The following is a 20,417-nucleotide window of genomic DNA, read 5'->3' on the forward strand; positions in this document are numbered from 1 at the left end:
AGATTAGTTTCAGGAGATCTTTGAGGATAAATTTTTCATATTTTACTGTGGATTTGTTTGACAGAATAGATTACATTACCAGCTGGGTGGGGTGAGACATATCTGTAATTCCAGGACTCTGGGTGGCTGAGGCAGGAGGACCATGAATTTGAGCCCAGCCTAGGCAAGTTGGTAACTTAATGAGACCCTGCCCCCTACAAAACGAACAATAACAAAAGGGGCTGGGGATGTCAGTGTGAAGGCCCTTAGGTTCAATTTCCAATACAGGGATGTGTGTGTGTGGGGGGTGTTCAGCCATAGCAAAACCTTAATTTATCACAAAAGGTTACATTTCATCAGTGAAGCAGAGATGATTAAAATGTAGGTTTTGTGAGTGAGGCATGGTGGCACACACATCTATAATAGCAGCACTCTGGAGGCTGAGGCAGGAGGACTACCTCAAGTTTGAGACCTACCTGGGCTATGTAGTAAATTATTTCAAGGTCAGCTTGAACCCCATAGTGAGACCTTATGAAAAGGAAAACAAAACAAACAAACAAACAAAAAATATATATATATGGTCTATAATCTGTGGAACCCCTTATTTTATTTCTTGTTGTCTCTGTGTCTTTGGCTGAGTGCAACCAGGTGTTTTTTTCCCCTGTTGCAATCTCCGGACATGTTAAAAGCTCAAAGTTTTTGGACTGTTAATTGAAACCTAAAGTTAATATTGGATCTCCAAGCCAGGTATGGCAGTGCAAAGCCCATAATCCCAGCACTTGGGAGGCTGAGGATGGAGGATTGAAAGTTTGAGCCCAGCCTGGGCAATTTAGTGAGATCTTGTGTCAAAGACTGGGGGGTATGGGCCAGGGCAATGGGAACAGGGGATACAGTTTCTTGGAGTACATAAGCTCCTGCCTCTGGGTTTACCAACTTTGTCGTTAAGTCCACACTACCTAGCTTGTGTTGGAATGTATTTAGAAAAAAGAATGAGACAATTTTTAAAGTATCTTTTTTAGTTTTTGTTGTTACTGAGACACAATGTCCAATACCCACAATTTCAGGGAAGAGAGGCTTAACTTGCTCATGGTTTCAGGGAGTTCAATCCATGGTCAGTTGGCTCCAAGGCAGGAACTTCATGGCAGAAGGGTATAGCGGAGCAAAGCTGCTTAGTTCATGGTGGCCAGGAAGCAGAGCAGGGAAGAGCACCATATACAGTACCCAGGGCTGACCCAGGCCACACATGCAGGAGCATGCTCTTCTAATTGGCAAGATATTTCTTTACCCAGTGAAGCTGACATCAAGGTTAATGATCACAGTACCTAAAGACAGATTTAAGTTTTAAAATACATATAACTACACATGCTGTGTCTCATGTAGAGAAACATTGTTATGCTTATTTTATTCTAAGAACTTTATCAGCTGAGTCGGTTGTTGTGGTAATTAAAGGAATATTATAACGAATCCAACCTCGTAATAATTCTTCAGCTTGGCATGGTATCACAGCCTGTTATTCCAACTCTGGGAGAACATGCCTCAAGAGAGAGAGACAGAGGTGGGGCATTCCCATTTTTCTTTTTCTTTTTTTTTTTTTTTTTTTTCAGTTCTGGAAACATCTCTACCCATTTTTCTTTTGCAATACATGTTCTGAGTTTCCTCATTTTAACCAATAGTAAATATTCTTTCAAGTGGAAAATGCATGAGACTTACTTTCAATATTTTTATTTCAGGTTGAAACTTTGTATGACTGAGCTTGACAATCTATCCAGATTCTCCTCCAAAGTGAGACTTTCCAAAGGACCAATGACTCTATTTCCTGGGCCCTTGGAGTTCTTCCCACTCTGTAGCTATGTCTCGATCTCGTCACGCAAGGCCTTCCAGGTTAGTCAGGAAGGAAGACATAAACAAAAAGAAAAACATCCAACTGAAGAAGACCCACAAGCCAGCAGCCAACAAAAATGTGACATCAGTCAAGCCTGTGAGCCCTGGAAAGTTAAAACAATTAATTCAAGAAAGAGATGGTAAGAAAAAAACAGAACCCAAACCTCTTGTGCCAGCCAGAAGCCTTCTGACCCGAGCTGGAGCAGCCCGTCTGAATCTGGATCGCAATGAGGTTCTGTTACAGAACCCAGAGTCCCTAACTTGCAATGGCTTTACAATGGCTCTCCGCAGCACCTCTCTTAGCAGGCGGCTCTCCCAGCCTCCAGTGGTCACTGCCAAACCCAAGAAAATTGCGTCTTCCAAGAATTCAGAAAAGCAACGCGAGTGTAATAAAGTGCTCTCCAACCCCGGAGTAAAGCATTCAGAAAATGACCCAGTCCCAAATTCAGACCCTCCAGTGCCTCTTGATACAGAAAATCTAATCAGTGTACAAAACACACCTTTAGTTAAAGGTGAGAGTCCAGAGACAACCCAGCCTTGGTCTCAAAAGGTAGAGGAGTCCAAAATCAGTGTCCCCACCTCCAGTACCCTAGCAGCTGAGATTCTGCCTGAGCCTCTGGAAAGGCCACACTGTGGTGAAGAACTCTTCTCTGAACAGATACCAAATGACACCAGCGAGTCCCAGAGCTTTGCTTGGGACACTCTGAGTACCTCTTTGTCCCAAAGAGTAGCCACCGAAGTTACCTCCCACAGAAACCCTCACGTTCAGTTGGAAGACTTGGGTTCACGAGTACAATCTCTGAAGTTGTTTGATTCTAGCCCAGATCCTGACCCACGTGAACAGGAGAGCTGCCCATCCTCTGTCTTTCATCAGGGTGTACCCGAACTGGACCTCAGGAACTACCTGTCTGTCTATCCCTCAGCCCTGATAAAGTTCCTCTTAGCAGGCTCCGAGCCACAAACCCTTGGTGCTCAACCCCACAACCAAGAGGCCCTCCAAGCTACCCCAGCTCCAGAGGGAGCTGCTGATTCTGCCTCCATCCCAGGACCAGCCTTTCAGGCTGTTCCTCATCAGTGGGAAATTCCGGGTGCTAACCCAGTTCCGGGGGAGGCCCCAGCCCCACTGGAAATTCCTGGTGCTACTTCAGTCCAAAGAGAGGTCTTTGGTCCTATCCTCAACCAACACGAAGTCCTGGGTTTGGTCTCAGGTGCGGGTGCTGCCCCAGACCTGGGTGCCTTCCTTCCCCTGCTCCCAAATGCAATTCCTGCCTATAGTGCTCTCCCACAGTGGCCTGTGTCCGAGGGTGCTGTAACCTACAGGCCTGCAGTACCAAGTGCTGGGCCAGTCCTGCCCTTGGGCCCAGGACACGCTCCTCAGCCTCCATCAGGCCCTGAGTTCAGCTCAGTACCTCCAGTAATAGCTGCAAGCAATGCAGAGACTGAGGCGCCCATTCCTATGGGCCTTCCGCCAGCCACCACTCCCGATGTCACTGTCGCGCTGGGAAGCAGCCTTGCTCCAGCCCTGCCTGGCTCTGTCCAGTTCTCCCAGGCTGGTCCTGGCACCACCGAAAGTCAGAGTCCCCATGTCAGTGTGAGCAGCGCGCCCGAACCGGTGTCCCTGGCCAGCGCCACCGCCTCCTTGTCCTACACGACCCTCCTGCCGACTCTGGAGAAGAAGAAGCGCAAGCGCTGCGGGGTCTGCGGGCCCTGCCAGCAGAAGGCCAACTGTGGCGAGTGCACATACTGCAAGAACAGAAAAAACAGCCATCAGATCTGCAAGAAGAGGAAGTGTGAGGAGCTGAAGAAGAAGCCATCCGTCCTGGTGCCTTTGGAGGTGAGTGAGGACCCAGGCCCACGTGGGAGAGAGGGGGTGCGCCAAGCTGGGGGCTTCCATCTCCTGTCCTGTAAATTGGCAACTTGCTGTTGCTTGACTGTAGGAACCTGGGTCTGCTCGAGGAAGGCCATGTGCAGAGACAGCTTGGCTTTCTCCTAGTAATTGTCCCTCGAGCACACAGTTCTTCCATTGTAGCATTTGATAGGGACATAGAGAAATCCTAAAGGTGTGGTTTTGCAAAGATCTCCACTGTGCTTCATTTTAGCTAATTGCTTGCCTTTCTTGTGTATGTGATTATGGACTTAAAACTTAAGAATTGGCCAGGTGTGGTGGGGCACTTCTGTAATCCCAGCACTAGGGAGGCTGAGGCAAGAGGATTTTTGCAAGTTCTAGACCAGCCTGGGCTAAGTAAGCTTGAGCTGCATAGTGAAACCCCATCTCAAAAAAAAAAAAAAAAAAAAAAAAAAGTTGAACAAATTAACTACCTTAAAACCTGATGGGGGGGCAGACAATTTAAAACTCCACAACAAACTCACTACATCGCCTATGCTGGCCTCAAGCTCACAATTATCTTCTACCTCATCCTCTGGAGAGGGATTGTAGGTGGGTGTCACCACATCCAGCATCCTTTTTTTTTTTTGTATGGGGAATCAAACTCAGGACCCAGCACTTGCCAGGCAAGGGCTGTGCCAGTGAGCTGCCCAGTGTGCTTACTTTTGAAAGGGTAAAATTGTCTGTACCCTCAATGTTGAGACTGCCTTGATGCCTGCCAATAATACAGATTTTATGTTTATTTTCCGTGGGTGATTTCTTTTGGTTTTGTTTTCCCTGTGAGTGATTTCGACCTATTAGGCACATTTCATGGAGCCTCTGGGGTTAAATGAAAGTAGCTTGTGAATTCTAGTGTACTATAAACATCAGTTCTTACATGATTGATAAAAATAATAAAAGTATTGGTTGATTTAGAGTTTGAGGTCTGGGGATATAGTTTAGTGGCACAGTGCCTGTCTGGTAAGCACAAGGTCCTGAGTTCAAGTCCCAGTACCAAAGGAAAAAAAAATTTTTTTTTTGTCTTTTTCCTTTTGCAGGGGTTGAACCCACGACTGCCTGCTTGCAAGGCAGACACTTATGCCGCTGAGCTAAATCCCCAGCCCCCCCAAATTTTTTTTATTTGAAAGATTTTATGGAATTTGGTTAAAACACAAACTGCTGCATATTAGACTTGTAAAATGTGTGACAATTATTTATGATTTTTGCTGTCTATTTATTTTTGCAACAGAGTCTCTCTGTGTGGTTCAGGCTGGCCTTAAACCTGCATAGCCTGGGCTGGCCTTGAACTCACAGTAAACCTCCTGCGTGCTGAGATTATAGATACATATATACACTACCACACATGGGCTAATTTTTATAACATTCTTATTTTTATTTTGAGAGAGGGTCTTACCAAGTTGCCCAGGTTAGGCTTGATCTTGTCTGCAATCCTCCTACCTTAGCTTCAAGGAGTGTCACCACAACCAGCTCTTGTCATTTCTTCTAGCTCTATTAATTGGTTTCAAATGCTAAGGAAAAGCTCTCCCGCTATTTACTTACTTGTTTGTTTATCTTTTAGTCTAAACCTATGAATTTTTATTATATTAATGGATTATAATTTATATTAACCTTATTTCTTTTGGAGGGGAAGGTGGGAGGGGAGGAACTTTCAAATGCTAGGCATACACTATTGCAACCGTCTGTTATCAAATTTGAAGCTCTGAGTATCTCAAATTTGGCCTGGAGAGAATTTCAACTTTTTCTTTCTTTCTTTCTTTCTTTCTTTTTTTTTTTCTGGAATGCAGATTGAGCTTGGTAAGCACCAAGCCACATCCCAGCCACCCCCTCCTGAAGCTATAAAGCCAGCTTCAACCATTCCCTGAGTAGTTGTTTTCTGGCACAAGTGTTTCACTGTCAAAAGTGTTTGTGTGATGTCCCAGATCTGAGTCTGCAATTTGTCTGAGGTTGAGTTGGTTCCTGTAAGTGGACAGCAGTGACTGAAACACTATGTTGGTGATACCCAGGGTGATTGTCACTACCATGTCATTGATGTGTTCAGAGTTACTTGTTCTCTCTTCATTTGTTCTTTTTTTTTTTTTTGTCTTTTTTCGTTTTTATCGGTACCAGGGATGGAACTCCCGACTGCCTGCTTGCAAGGCAGGCGCTTATGCCGCTGAGCTAAATCCCCAGCCCCTCTTCATTTGTTCTTTAGCTCTTTTTTATCCTCCTACCCCTCCCCTCAAGAGTTCTTTAACCTTTTCTTTGGCTGTCACTGTCTTGGACTCTGGAGGTGGATAAACTACCCTCCCCGCAGGGAGTCAGAGTCTCTGCCAAGTGCATTCTGGGAAAGCAAGGTCAATTCTACATTCTGGTTTTGTTTTGGCTTAGTATTTTTGTGAGATTCATCAATAATGTTGTTTACAGTTGTTCATCATTATTGTGGTATAGTATTCCATTGTATGTATGTATGTATCACAGTATATTTATTTTAAATGATATGCCATACATATCCCTTGGCGAACATATGTGTGTGTGCTGTTGCATATATTCCTTGAAGAGGAATTGCTGGATCCTAAAATATATATATATCTTCAGCTTCTGTAGATATTATTGAACCACTGTGGTTGTGCCAGTAAGACTTCCCTTAGTGGCTGAAGATAGCTCAGAGGCAGAGGGGCTCTTAGAATGCACAAGGACCTGGCTTCAATCCCCACACCCAGATAGCCCTCCTGGGACCCTGCCTGTGATATGCTGAACTGTAGGTCAATTGAGAGATAATGACTTTTTTCTGGATGAATCTGCTAGCACGTGACCAATGCCTTCCCTGTTTATTAATAGTTCATCCCCCTCACTCCCTTTCCTGGGGTGTAAAACCAGAGCCTTAGGCATGTTAGATAAGGGTTCTTCCACATAGGTGTGGCCCAGCCCTATTTATGTAATCTTAGAAAGTTTTTTTTTTTCTTTTGTGGCACTGAGAATTAAGACTGGGGGACCTTATCACTGAGCTAGATTCCTGGCCCATTTTATTTTATTTTATTTTATTTTATTTTTGATGGTGCCTCAATGGCTAGGCTCAAATTTGAGATCCTCCTACCCTAGCCTCTAAGAGTCTAGAATTACAAGCATGTACCACCATGTCCAGTTAGAGTTTTAGTCAAGATTAAAAAAAAAATTTTTGTCTTCTTCCATCCTTAGTTCATTTTACTGTTCTCTTTGTATCTCAAAATGCTGATAATTAAAACCTTTAACTTTATCATTTTTTCCCTCCCTTTTTAATTTTTTTTCAGTGCTGGGAATGGAACCCAGGGCCTTGCAGTTAGAGAAACTCTCCATGACAAGCTACACTCCCCAGCTGTTTTTATTTTGAGACAGTACCTCCTTAAATTGGTCCAAGCTGCCTCTAAATCTTGTCCTCCGAGTAACAAGATTATAGGCATGGCGCACCATGCCTGGCACTTATCAGCCTTATAGTTGTTTAGGAATGTGTTTTTGGCTAGTACATTCCTCATGTATATTTATTTGTAATTTAACATTTTGAGTCTTTTTTTTTTTTTTTTTTTTTTTTTTTGGTCTTTTTGAGGTCTCACTACACAGTTCAGGCTGGTCTTGAGCTCACTTTGTAGCCCACGCGTGTCTCCAACTTGCAACAATTCTCCTGCCTCAGCCTCCATAGTGCTAGGATTACAGGCATGTGTTTGGCTTTTACCCTATTTTTTTGAAGTGATATAAGTATATAAAAGAATAGGGTGCAGGTTTTTTTAAGCATAGAGATACATATTTAGACATGGGTTACATTTTTTACAAGTAACTTTAACATAGGGTGTGCAGGGTAGGGTTTTGAATTACGTCTCTAGCCAGAGGATTTTAGTATAGTATGATGTGTTTAATTAACATTAACTGAATGACTAGATACAGTAGTTTGTGAGTTCATCCAGCCAAAGTGAAATAATTTTTTGTATTTATGTTGGTTTTACTTTTCTGCCCAAACATTAGAGGTTATTACATGTTTGGTTAGACTAATGACAACATACTAGAGAACACTGTAAAGTGTGCTGCGTTTATTACTGCTAACTTCCATGTGCGCATGCGCACGGGCTTCAAACCCAGTGCCTCACACATGCTAAACCAGTGAACTGTATTCCTCCCAGTGAGCTGGCCCCTTCCCCTCCTTTTTATTTGAAACAGGATATATATTTCAGGCCGGCCTTGAACTCACTGTGGGAATCCTGCCTTAGCCTCCTAAGTATTTCGAGTACAGGTTTGCAGTAACATACAAACCCCCTGCCCCATCTTCTTAACTAATGGAAATTGTCATATTTGAAAATCTGAACATTAAGGGTTGTTAAATGATGCGGGGTGAATCACTGGCTGCCTGCTTTTTTTTTTTTTTTTTTTTGTCTTTTTTCTTTTATCGGTACCGGGGATCGAACTGACGACTACCTGCTTGCAAAGCAGGTGCTTATGCCACTGAGCTAAATCCCCAGCCCCATGGCTGCCTGCTTTCTGACGGTAGCAGTGACACACTCATTGTCTTCGTCTTACCCCTTCCTCTGGGAGCTGGTGATGAGCCTCGCCCCCCACGGTCACTACTACCTCAGTGTTTTCATTGCAGAATGTGTGGCATACTGGACAAGTTTTTGTTACTAATTCCTGAGACTGCGGGCAATGTTACGAGTCCTGAATTGTGCCTTCAAGCCAGATGAGTGTATTAAAAGCCTTTTGGTGGACAGTGTGCATGTGTGTGAAGCCCGCCTAGGGAGAAGAGAGCAGGTCTTTCCCTGCGTGGAGCGCCCAGGCCAGGCAAGCACAGAGTGCACAACCAGCGACCCCTGGAGCTGGGTTGTTTCTGATTAGTGCATGTGAGTCCTCGAACCTACCACTCTAGGGAAGTACTTTACCTGCATTATCTGGCTATTTAATGTCGCAGACTGGCCAACATATTTCATCTTGTGTCAGCGTAATACGAGTTACAGTTACAATGAGCGCGCCGGCATAGTACGTGTTGATTTTATTTTATTTTATTATTTATTCTTGAGCCTCATGGTGTAGTTCAGACTGCCCTTGAACTCACTAGGTATCCCAGGCTGGCCTCAAACTTGTGATCTTCTTGTCTTAGCCTCCAGAGTGCCGGGATTACAGATGTGCGGCTCCATGCCCAACATGTATTTATTTTTCAATGGAGTTTAACTCCAGAATTCTTTTGTTGGTCTACCTATTCATTTTTTTATTGCGCATTAGTCATCTAGGAGATGCAAGTGTAAATCTCCAGCTGTTTTGTTTTGTTTTGTTTTGGTATGGTGAAATGAACCCAGGGCGTCACGCTTGCCAGGCAGGCAATGTGCCGCTGAGCTACAACCCAAACTCAAGTCTCCAACATTTTGTGGGGCTATGATGGATGTGGCTCAAATTTCACCAGGAAAGACAGAAGGAAAGGTCTTATGCTTTTTTTTTTTTTTTTTTTTTTTTTGTCTTTTTCCTTTTTATCGGTACCGGGGATCGAACTCACGACTGCCTGCTTGCAAGGCAGGCGCTTATGCCGCTGAGCTAAATCCCCGGCCCCAAGGTCTTGTGCTTTTGTACAGTTACACTGGAATAACACACAGCTACCAAATGAATCACACTACTCTGGACAATTCAGCAGATTACCTAGGTAATGAGAATCAAAACTCAAGTATGAAGTATTCAGGTGTTGGTTGATTATCAGCTTTTCAAGCCTGCTGTGAATATTACAAAGGACAAATCTTGTCTTTCTTCTGATTTAAGTATTCCCACATGGCTACCAAATTACTGCTTTAGCAGGCCATAGTGCTGGGTGTGGTGATGCATGCCTGTAGTCCCAGCACTTGGGAGGCTGAGGCAGCAGGATTGCTAGTAAAACTTTTTTTTTTTTTTGAAACTCTGTCTTGAAAAAGAAACAAGCAAAGCAGAGAGCAGTGATTATAAGTGACATGCTTAAATTATTCCAAAGCCCAAACCCAGGACTTATGGGATGCTGACAAGAGTTTGCTTGAACAAATGATTTAAATTTTAATAAAAATACAAAATCTAGCCACTTATCACACACCAACATCTAGTTTAAAAATACAAAAATTAAAACAACATCCCAGAAGGTCAACTGCACTGTAGTCCATCTACTTTATACCATATTTAATTAGTATTTTATCAGCTAGTACCCCAAAAGAACACTTTGGGGATTATTACACACATATTCTTTTTTTTTTTTTTTCACCATGAGTCCAGCTAGATACACACATATTCTTTTTTTTTTTTTATCTTTTTCATTTTTATCGGTACCGGGGATCGAACTCATGACCGCCTGCTTGCAAGGCAGGTGCTTATGCTGTTGAGCTAAATCCCCAGCCCCACACACATATTCTTTTCAAGTACCAAAGCCAGTAGAATCATAGGCTAACTGTAGCAGAAATTCAAGTGGAAGCTTAAGGGAAAGGTTTTTGGAAAGGTACAGTGCTTTTAAAGTATGTGAAAGGTCTGGGATGAGGTGAGAGGAGAAAAATGATTAAGATGTGATGTGTGATGAGAGCAGAGTGCACATGCTGGTGTGTACCAGTTGTCCAAGATGAACACAAGTATTTTGCATCACAAACATACTAGTGTAAAAAAGAAACTTAAAAATAAAATAAAGGGCTGAAGGTGCAGCTTGGTGGTAAGTGCTTGCCTAGAATGTTCAAGGCTCTGGGTTCAACCCTCGGCACCACAATTGATTGCATTAAATGAATAAATGATGGGAAAGCTGTATAACTGTGTGGCTTAATTTTTTTGTTTGTTTTGTTTTTGAGGTTTGATACATAGTCCAGGTTGCCCTGGAACTTGTAGTTCCCTCAGCCACCTGAGTGCGGGGATTGTAGGTGTCCCCATTATACCTGGTGCTTACAGTTTATGCCAAGTACATTTATAAATGTTGGCTATAGCAAGATGCAAAGTGTGGGACGCTCAGAATTCTCAAAAATGGGGTTGGGGATCACTGGGTTCACTGTAGCTCAGTGACCGAGCACTTGCCTTTGCCTGGTGTGGCTGCAGCCCTGGGTTTGAGCTCCAGAGTAGGACAAAAATCAAACAAAATGAAAGACTAAAGAATGCAAGCTCAAAAATTCCATAGTTTTCTCATTGCCAATGAAATTCAAAGGATCAATCCTAGAAGGATATGTATAAAAACCAAATGTTGAGAATATTTATTTCTGAGGATCGTTTTGTGAGTAGAGGAGGAGTACAATAGAGAATACATGCCTTTTAAATTTTTCTTCCAATATTTGTATGTAATTGGAATTTTTACATAATGACCTTGTGTTACTTAAAAAAAAGAGAGAGACAGGGTGAAGGGGAAAGAGGAAGAAAAAGAAGTGAGATATTATATGCATGTACTAATTCCCCACAGTGTATGCAATCATTTTGTCCTGCACACATGAACTGATAGAAGCACATTTTTATGGGGGGCTACCAGAAATCGAACTCTGGATCTCATGCTTGCCATGCAGGAACTGTGCCACTGAGCTAAATTCCTGGCCCCTAACAATATTTTTATAAAAAGTGCCAAAACCAACTGGGCAGGGTGCCACAAGCCTGTTACCCAAGTACTTAGGAGGCTGAGACAGGAGAAACTCAAATTTGAACCTAACTGGGTAACTTAACTTAGTGAGACCCCTGTATCAGAATAAAATTTGTGGTTACTGTGTGTGCTCTCATTGGTTGGCTCTCACCCTGCAGAGTGTGCTTCTTTTACTACTTTGTTTGTTTGCTTTTTGAAATAGGGTCTCGGGGCTGGGGATTTAGCTCAGCAGCATAAGCGTCTGCCTTGCAAGCAGGCAGTCGTGAGTTCGATCCCCGGTACCGATAAAAAGGAAAAAGACAAAAAAAAAAAAAAAAAAAGAAGAAGAAAGAAAGAAATAGGGTCTCACTCTGTAGTCCAGGCTGGCCTTGAACTCACTATGTAGCCTGGGCTGACTTTGAATTTGCAGCAGTCCTCCTGTCTCAGCCTCCAGAGTGCTGGGGTTACAGATAAATGTCACTGAACTGGGCTTTCTTTTTAGGAAACTTCTGAAGGTCCTTAGCTTTTGGAGGTGGTGAGTGAGCCAGCATTTCAGCAAATCTGACTAATGACTGGACAGCAGCCAGATCAGATTAGGCATCTAGTGTATTTTTAGCTACCATGGAAAATCAGAATTTTTAAATTGCCATTATTGTATCAGTGCTTTGGTCCTGCTAAACTTTCCACATGTTCTTGGTTGCTGAATAGGAATTCCTGAGACTAACTTGAAGTATAGTGTGACTTTCATACCGACTTTACAGATCCTAAGAACACAGGATAGCGCGTACCTGTGCTCCTGGAGCTCAGGACACTGGGATGGGAGGGTCACTCGAATCCCAGCATTGTGGGCCAGCCTGTGCCACATAAAACTAGGCACCTGTCTCCTAAAAACCAAACCAAACAAAACCAAATCAGAGTCCCCCCAAGCCTCAGTGTTGGGGATCAAACCCATGGCCTTCACACTGAGCTACATCCCCAGCCCTTTTTTATTTCCATTCTGAGACAGAGTCTTACAAGTCACTAAATTTTCAGACCTGGCTCAAACTTGAAGTCTTCCTGTCTCAGCCTCCCAGAGTATGAGAATTACAGGTGTGTGTCACCCTGACTGGTAGAAGCTCTTGATCTGTTTGGACACAAGACTTCATATACCCTGGATTCCACTCCCTCACATTGTCTGCGGGAAGACGCTGTATGGCTCTTGTTAAATTTCCAGGGCAGCAGAGTCTTCACGCTCCAAAATAAAAACAAACCAGAATGGCACCCACTGCCCGAGCCTGTGAGGGCTGCCCTTGACACCTGTTCTTTGGTTCAGGAGAAGCAGTTACTCTAAGAATTTAGATTTCCCCTGTGAGTAGCAGTGTGGAAAAGTGTCCTTGTGCCCCTGAGAGCTGTGCATGGGCAGCAGGGATGATGTCTACAGTATCTGGTGCAGAGCCTGCCCCATATAGTCACTGAAAAGTGCTGTGAGCTTGCTACATCCTTCAAAAGATTTGTGTATTCACTTCATTACTTCCAGCTGTTTGCCTCGTCTATGTGTACTCTTTTCATTTTTTTGTTACTGTTTTTTTTGAGGCAAGGTCTCACTTTGTAGCCCAGGCTGGCCTTCAAACTTTTGGTAATCCTCCTGCCTCAGCTTCCTGAGTGTTGGGATTACAGGGCAATTCACTATGTCCAGCAATTTATGCTACTTAGGGGGAAAGTAACTGAGGTCCTTGGCAGTAGCCAGGACCACACACTGTTTCTGAGAATTATAGATGCCTTTGTCCGGGTGATGGATTAAGATCCATTATGAATGATCAGTTTTCTGCCCTGTGGTACAGAATTACACTTGTGGTTTCCAGAGAGACGATTGCACAGTTCTTTTCTAGCTGCTGTTTTATGAGAGGGCTTTGATGCTGCTGTGCTCCAGACATTTCTACTCCAAAGCTTATTTTCCTATCGTGTTTCACGTGCAACATCATTTTGTGACCTTTTTTGCATAAGGATACAGCCGAGTGACAGTGGGAAGGAGAGGGAGGAGGAGACGGGGCGGGGGGTGACACAGGATCAAGCCCTGGGACTTGGGAGCAGGAGACTTGGATGAAGGCTGGAGGGAAGCCCGCTAGGGTGTGTGTGCTTCTCCTTGGAGGAGGAATTTGTTGATGAGTTCATTCAGAAGTATGGAAGATTTTTTTTTTTTTTTATCGGTACCAGGCATCAAACTCACGACTGCCTGCTTGCAAGGCAGGCGCTTATGCTGCTGAGCTAAATCCCCAGCCCCTGGAAGATATTTTTTGAGACAGTATCTTGCTATGCAGTCCAGGCTGGCCTCAAACTGGCAGTGATACTCTTTGACTTTGAGTGCTGGATTTATAGGCATGCACCACTATGCCTTGGTTTTTGGTTTTTTTTTTTTTTTTTTTTTCTTTTTTTTCCTTTCAACTTGAGACAGAATCTGACAATATTTGTAAATCACCCAGCCTGGTCTTGAATTTGTGATTTCTCCTGCCTCAGCCTTCCAAGGTAACAAAGATTATAGGTGTGTGCCCCCAGGCCTGGAGAAACAGGTAATTTTATATTTTTCTAGCCCCACTGTCTAGACCAGAGTTGAACCCAGAGCAGAGGCTCACACTTAACTAGACAAGTTCTTTACTGCTGTATTCCTGCTTCTCTCTACCCCTCACTCACCCTTTCCCTCTTTGAGACAAGGTTTCACTCACAATGTATGCCAGATTGGCCTTGATATTACTGTGTAGACCACGCTGACCTTATCTGTGTTTATCCTTCTGCCTCAGCCTCCTGAGTGCTGTGATTGCAGGTGTCTGCATCTGAATCTTTTTTTGTTTTTGTTTTTAATTTTGAGACAGGATCTTCTAAATTCCCTAGTCTTGCACCAAATTTTCAATCCTCCTGCCCAAACTGCCCTGCACCGAGCATTTTTTGTTTTTTTCCCATTTTTCTGCTTTTCTCTAGCAGGAGGATTATTTGAAATGACCAATTCCATGACTGCTGGAAATGAAAGTTTGATATTCTTTTTATTTTATTTATTTGTCTTAGTGCTAGGGATCTAGCATGCTGATAAAGTGCCATACCACTAAGTCACACCCCCAACCTCCGCTCTCCTTTGTTTTTTATGTTTTGAGCCAGGGTCTCACTTATGTAGTCACTATGCTGGCCTCGGCCCCTCAGTGCTGGAATTACAGGCCTGCACCTCCACATTGGGCCTCTTTAGTCATTTCTGCTTATTGTGCATGAAACTTGCTATCACCTAAGTCAGGACTGAGATCATCAAATCCCTGAGTGCAGGGATGGAAAAAGGTGGCCAGGGCAATCGGTGAAAAGCCATTCAGTGTTCCTGCAGGCCCAGCTCTTGTGAATCCCTGGGTTTGCTATTCAGAGTCAAGGTTAGATCCAATCACTGTCACTAACCTTGCTAGCATTATAGGCAGCTAAGTTATTCAGAAATATCTGTAGGCAGTCAAGCAGGGTGGGCCTCTCAGGAGGTCAGTGCAGAAGACAACTGTAGCTGGAGGCACACTGACTGGAGGCCAGGTTTAAGAGAAAGAGGAACTGCTCACCCCTGTACTTCCTCTAGGATGCTCTAGGGATGAGCAGTGTGACTGATACTCTGAATAGACAGACATCAATCACCTTGGGCGTGTGTTGGACCCACATCTCTTTAACCCAACGCATCAAGGAAGTCCTTGTCCATCCCTTGTGCTCATGCTATATGACTTGCTTCCCCACTGGACCCCCATTTAATCAGTATTACCCAAGGGACTATACTTGTAATCTTATTGATTGACCATAGTTTTGTCTAACCTCACACTTATTTTGTGGTTTTCCATTGATCAATGTTATCTGCACTTATAATCTTTTTTTTTTTTTTTGTCTTTTTTGTTTTTATCGGTACCAGGGATCGAACTCATGACTGCCTGCTTGCAAGGCAGGCGCTTAGGCCGCTGAGCTAAATCCCCAGCCCCTTGCACTTATAATCTTGATTGTGGGTCTATCCCACCTTAGACTCTCCTCACTGTGGTTTTGCTCTCTAAACTCCCTTGAGAAGCAGGGTTCCCAGCAACCTACTCAAGACCTTCTATCTCTTAGACAGAAGTTTTTCTTTCTCTCAATAAATACTTTCTACTCTTAACTGCTTGTTCCTAGAATTCATTTTTCTATTTTAGCAAACACAAACTCACATATCAGACATCTTAGCAAGCTAGGAGTTACATTTCCCTTATTTAGAGGTCCTATATCATCCCTGTATCAATAGGATGAACATTGGATTTCTTATTTTATAGAGCAGGACACAGAGACCTTCAGTACTCTTAGGTTGCTGGGTGTCTCACTGGGTGGCTTCCCAAATGTCTCTGGGAGTAACATTGCTGCCTTCGGGGCCAGGACACTTGACATCTGGCCAGTGTATACACTCAGTGTCCCGCATTGATTTGACATGTAATTACATTGTGAGCACTTTACTAAACATTAAACAATGAACTGGGTGTGGTAGTTCACGCCTGTGATTCCAGCCCAGCGAGGACCGAGGACTGCTGTGAGTTCATGGCCAGCCTGAACTACATAGTGAGACCTTGTCTCAAAAAAAAAAAAAATGTTTACAACAGGATAAAAGTATTGATGCTTTTTAAAAATTGTATTCCTAGGGGCCGGGGATTTAGCTCAGTGGCATAAGCACCTGCCTTGCAAGCAGGCGGTTCTGAGTTTGATCCTTGGTACCGATAAAAATGAAAAAGACAAAAAAAAAAAAATTGTATTCCTGTTCAGGTGTGGTGGCACAAGCCTGTAATCCTAGCTACTCAGGAGGCTTAGGTGAGAGAATTGCAAGTTTGAGGCTAGCCTGTACAAAACAGCAAGACTATATCCAAAATAAAAATTTTTGTAAGATTTTTTTTTTTTGTCTTTTTTTCGGTACCGGGGATCAAACTCATGACTGCCTGCTTGCAAGGCAAGCACTTATGCCGCTGAGCTAAATCCCCAGCCCCAAAATAAAAATTTTAAAGGGCTGGGATGTAGCTCAGTGTGAAGTTCAACTTCCAAGACGACACATACACACGCATGCATACACACAAAGTAATGAATAAATAATAAAATTATACTCATTTTAGTGTGGCATAATCTGTAATAGAAATGCAAGGTGCTCTGAGAAATGTTGGCTTGTGTGTGTGTGTATGTGAGAGAGAGAGACAGACTGGTGAGAATTTAAATGGTGCAGCTGCTGAGATCGAAGTTTGTACAGAACTCAAAGTTAGCTGTTAACTGTGCTTGGTGTTGTATGCCTGTGGTCCCAGCACTCTGGCCCTGGGTTCAGTTCCCAGGATTGCTAGGGGAGAGGCAGGAGGAGCAGCAGCACTAGCAGCATCTGGGTGTGGTGACACATGCTTTTGTTATCCCAGCCCTTTGGGAGACTGAGGCAGGGGATTGCAAATTCAAGCCCAGTCTGGGTGACTCAGTGACTTAGAGAGACCCTGTCTGAAAATAAAAATTGAAGCAGGTCTGAGGATATAGCCTACTGCAGAGGCCTTGGATTTTGGCTCCATGACCACACAAACAAAATAATGTAGCATGGCACATGTCTGTAATCCCAGCACTCTGGGAGGCTGAGGCAGGAGACACAGATAGGAGATATAGACAGAAGAAGAAAACTCAGCAGGGGCTGAGGAAGGCAAATCTCACACACACACACACACACACACACACACACACACAGTATACTCATTTTGTATACAGTATAATCAAACCTTATGGTATTCGGCCTCATTCTTCTCTTTTTGGTGTCACTTTTTTGTTTTTTTGCTTTTTGAGACAGAGTCTCACCATGCAGTTCAGGCAGGCCTTGAGCTGACTTTGTAACCGAGGCTGGTCTCAGATTGTGATGATCCTCCTGCCTCACCCTCCTGAGTGCTGGGATTACAGGAGTGCACCACCACGCCTGGCTCACTTTTGATTTTTTTAATTAGTGCACATTTGCAGAACCTCATCACCCCACTGATTGTAGACAGCTAGCACCTGGCCACAGTGGTCCTGGTATCTCACCTCCTTCTCTGCGGTCTTGGTCTGCAAGGGAACCTGTTAGCATAGGTTTAGTGTGCACTGGTGGATATATTTAGGTCAGATTCTGTTGGTTTTCCGAAGAGTTGAGAACACTACCGAGTTGGGTTTTTTTTTTCACATGAATTTATTAAAACTTTTGCCTAGCACTCTGAAGGCTGAGGCAGGAGAACTGGTGGAAATTTGAGGCTACACAGCAAGACCTGTCTCAAGAAACCAAAAAGAAAAAAGTGAAATTTTGGCTGTGGGTGGATGAGAGAGAAGTAGGTGAGGACTGGACTGGATTGGGCAGGCAGTAGTAAAGCCCCCTGCTTTAGCATGCATAAGGCCCTGGGTTTCCGTCCTCAGCACCAAGAAGGAACCTGAAAACCACAGCAGGAAACCAGGCCCACTGGCTTCGTGAACCCTCCAGGAAAGCTCCCTCTCTGGCAAACCCAAGGCCGGAGGTGAGGGTGCCAAGCCCAGGCCATCCAGCCCTCACTCTGTTCCCGGTTTCTGCCTGTGGGAATCTGTTCAGGATCCAACTGCAAGTGGAAAACCCATCTCTGGCTGAGCAGCCAAGCAAGCCCTGCTGCCAGCCTCCAAATGTGCTGCTGAAACCTGGGCCCTCGAGGTGGAGCTGGGCTCTCCGCAGCGGTCAGGGTGGTGGGGATGGGACCACGACCAGCCTCTGTCGGTCACTGGTGTTGGGCAGTGACCTTGAAACCTAGCAGCAGCGCTGGTCCTTGTCGGTGCTGCTTTTGCAATGCCAGGGGCTACAGGAAGGGAGATTCCTCTGTTCTGTCTTTCCCAGGGGGTGGCAGGTGTCAGCCACTGTGCCTGCCACCTGCGAACGGGGTCCTTCCAGTGAGAGAGGGTGACTCTCCATGCCTGCCAGGCTGGAGTGTAGACAGCTGCATGTGGGGACCTATTTTGGTGGCTCTGGGGGGCAGAGTTGCTTGGGTGATGGTTTTGGGAGAGGGAGGTGGATTCTGCCTCTGGCCAGGCAGGTATTTCTCCAGGAAATGAAAGTCACAGGAAATGTTCCTAGCAAGACAGAAATCCCTTGTCTCGCACCACTTGGTGGCAAGTGTATTTTGAAAACTCCACCCCTTCTCCTTGTCCTCAGCCTGTCCTTTCCTAAGTGGCTTTATTGTTATTTTCTAATCCGCCTTTGTCATTGGACATTTATTGACAGAAATCAAATCGCTGTGTTTCTGGGCAGAGCGCCTGCTGCAGAGAGGTGTGGTTCGGAGGAATGAGACACGAAGCCCAACAGCTGAGCCTTACTGTCCTCACATAACCTCCCTGCCTTAAATATCGCCAATATTTCGCCTTGCCTTATAAAGTAAAAATGCACAATACCTTCCAGAGTTTCAGCGAGCCCCAAGGCCCCCCTGGGCTCCGCGACAGCTCCTGTGCAGTGCAGGCAGAGCCGTGTCCCCTCCCCCAGGCGGACCTGCCCTGGCTGCCACCCAGAGGTGACTAATCAGGGAGACTCCGCCATCGATCCTGCCGGCCACCTGGGGGATTGGCGAGCATTGTTTTGGCTGAAGCCTCCTATGATTTCGCCGCGACCAGATCCTCTGCGGAGAACTCCATGTCACAGCTTGGGGCTGCCTGTGTCCTGTGGCGAGAGCCAGCCGCACAGGAGATCCTTTGTCTAGGAAGGGCTAGGCTGAGAAGATCACTTTGGAGTTGCTAAGCTCTGCATTGCCATTGGCTGCACCGTGTGGGGCTGTTTTTGCAAAAGGCATGCCCAGCACGTCTACAGTGCTGGCAGGCCAGGGCTGCCTTCAAACACCATGATAATAACACCAAGAGCAGTTTGCAGAACTGTTCCACTACCGAGGCTTCCTCTGCAGAAGCAAGATGGCTACCTTGTGGGCTTCGCCGTGAAGAATGCAGAGGCTAATTAAGACAGACTTTAAGGGAAAGCAGGGTATTTCCCTACTTCATCTTGATGCAAGGTTGTTGTTTTTTCACTGACTTTTAAAGTATACATTTTACAGAAGCTGTTAGGTTCTGCCTAGAAACATGTTGATGATTTAAGATGGCATAAGTAGTTTTACAGAGAAATAACCAAAAAAAATTTTTTTGGGGGGGGTGGTAGGAATGGGAGCTTTTTTCTTTTTTTAAATGGAGGCTCATTTTCCGTTTTGATTTTTTTTTTTTTTTTTTTTAGGTTATAAAAGAAAACAAGAGGCCCCAGAGGGAAAAGAAGCCCAAAGTTTTAAAGGTAATCAGCTGTTGATTAAATACTATTTATTTTTTTTTCCATTTCCATATAGTATTTTTCTGTCACTTGAGGTTACATTTGGACTAGAGTGGATGTGAATGTTCCCAGATTTTGAGTAAATAATTTTCACTCAAATAAAGTGTATCTCTCTTATTTTAATGTGCTGCATATTAGCATTCTTTATTTACAACTCCACAGAAGTCTGAAGAAGGAAAAGTTTATATGCAAACTGTTGTGCATAGAATTATGTTTTCCTTCCAGCTCCCTTTGTAACATCTGCATTTGTGGCGTTGCACCAGTGTGTTTTAGGAGAAAGGTACCATACCAAGTTGACAGCTATGCTCCATTGTGATTTTAATAGACCCTCCATTCAGTACTATTTTGAAATGTGTGATTCCCCCTCCCCAAAGAAAATGAGGTCCTTAGAGATTTTAGTTCAGTTTAAGATGTATAAGTCTTTGAGATCTTACAGCCAAATTATAAGTGCTCAATCCCAAATTGTTACTGTCACCTTTAATTTTGACATAGAGCTGTAGGACTAAGCATGTTTTCTTCTTTTTGAGTCAATTGCCTATGATGAGCATGTAGCAATAACCTAATTTGGCTATAAGCTAGTTAGCTATAGCAGTCTGTTATGAGCTTTGTACAGTATTTAAAAGGGTTCATTTAAAACCCTATGGCATCACTAAAAGTTCAGTGCTAGCTTTAGTCTGGCAAATAGGTGCTTCTGTGCTCCGGGTTTCAGGTGGCATGTTGCTGTTATAAATGTAAGCAACCTGAGCAATCTTGAAGTAGAGAGCAATCACTAGCAAGCAATCACACAACTGGCTTGTATAGTTATGTTGTGTGCATTTCACTTAGGATGTTTGTACCTAATTACAGCTAAT

The 20,417-nt window shown here is 44.1% G+C and overlaps 1 protein-coding gene and 1 long non-coding RNA gene across 4 annotated transcripts in view; one reads left to right on the plus strand and one right to left on the minus strand.

Moving 5' to 3' along the window:
* Window positions 1–977: 977 nt before the first annotated feature.
* LOC134473861 (uncharacterized) lies at window positions 978–18,826 on the minus strand. Its single transcript, XR_010044321.1, has 2 exons — window positions 18,657–18,826; window positions 978–3,603 (listed from the first exon to the last, which is right to left on the minus strand). It is a non-coding gene; the product is annotated as an uncharacterized LOC134473861 (long non-coding RNA).
* Tet1 (tet methylcytosine dioxygenase 1) overlaps window positions 1,829–20,417 on the plus strand; it is a 98,223-nt gene continuing 79,634 nt past the window's right edge. For 2 of the 3 annotated variants that reach the window (XR_010044320.1, XM_013156854.3), the window contains exons 1-2: window positions 1,829–3,694; window positions 19,477–19,530. Coding sequence is in view for 1 of the 3 variants with exons in the window: in XM_013156854.3 (XP_013012308.1) it covers window positions 1,829–3,694; window positions 19,477–19,530 (1,920 nt within the window). In the remaining 2 variants the exon portion in view is untranslated. Of the gene's footprint in view, window positions 3,695–19,099; window positions 19,262–19,476; window positions 19,531–20,417 lie in introns of those variants that run through there. The other variant, XM_063239603.1, reaches the window with a different exon arrangement.

This window comes from Cavia porcellus, unplaced genomic scaffold, assembly GCF_034190915.1.
Source record: "Cavia porcellus strain 051 isolate PalLab524CR breed Dunkin Hartley unplaced genomic scaffold, mCavPor4.1 scaffold_28, whole genome shotgun sequence".
Taxonomy (NCBI): Eukaryota; Metazoa; Chordata; class Mammalia; order Rodentia; family Caviidae; genus Cavia; species Cavia porcellus.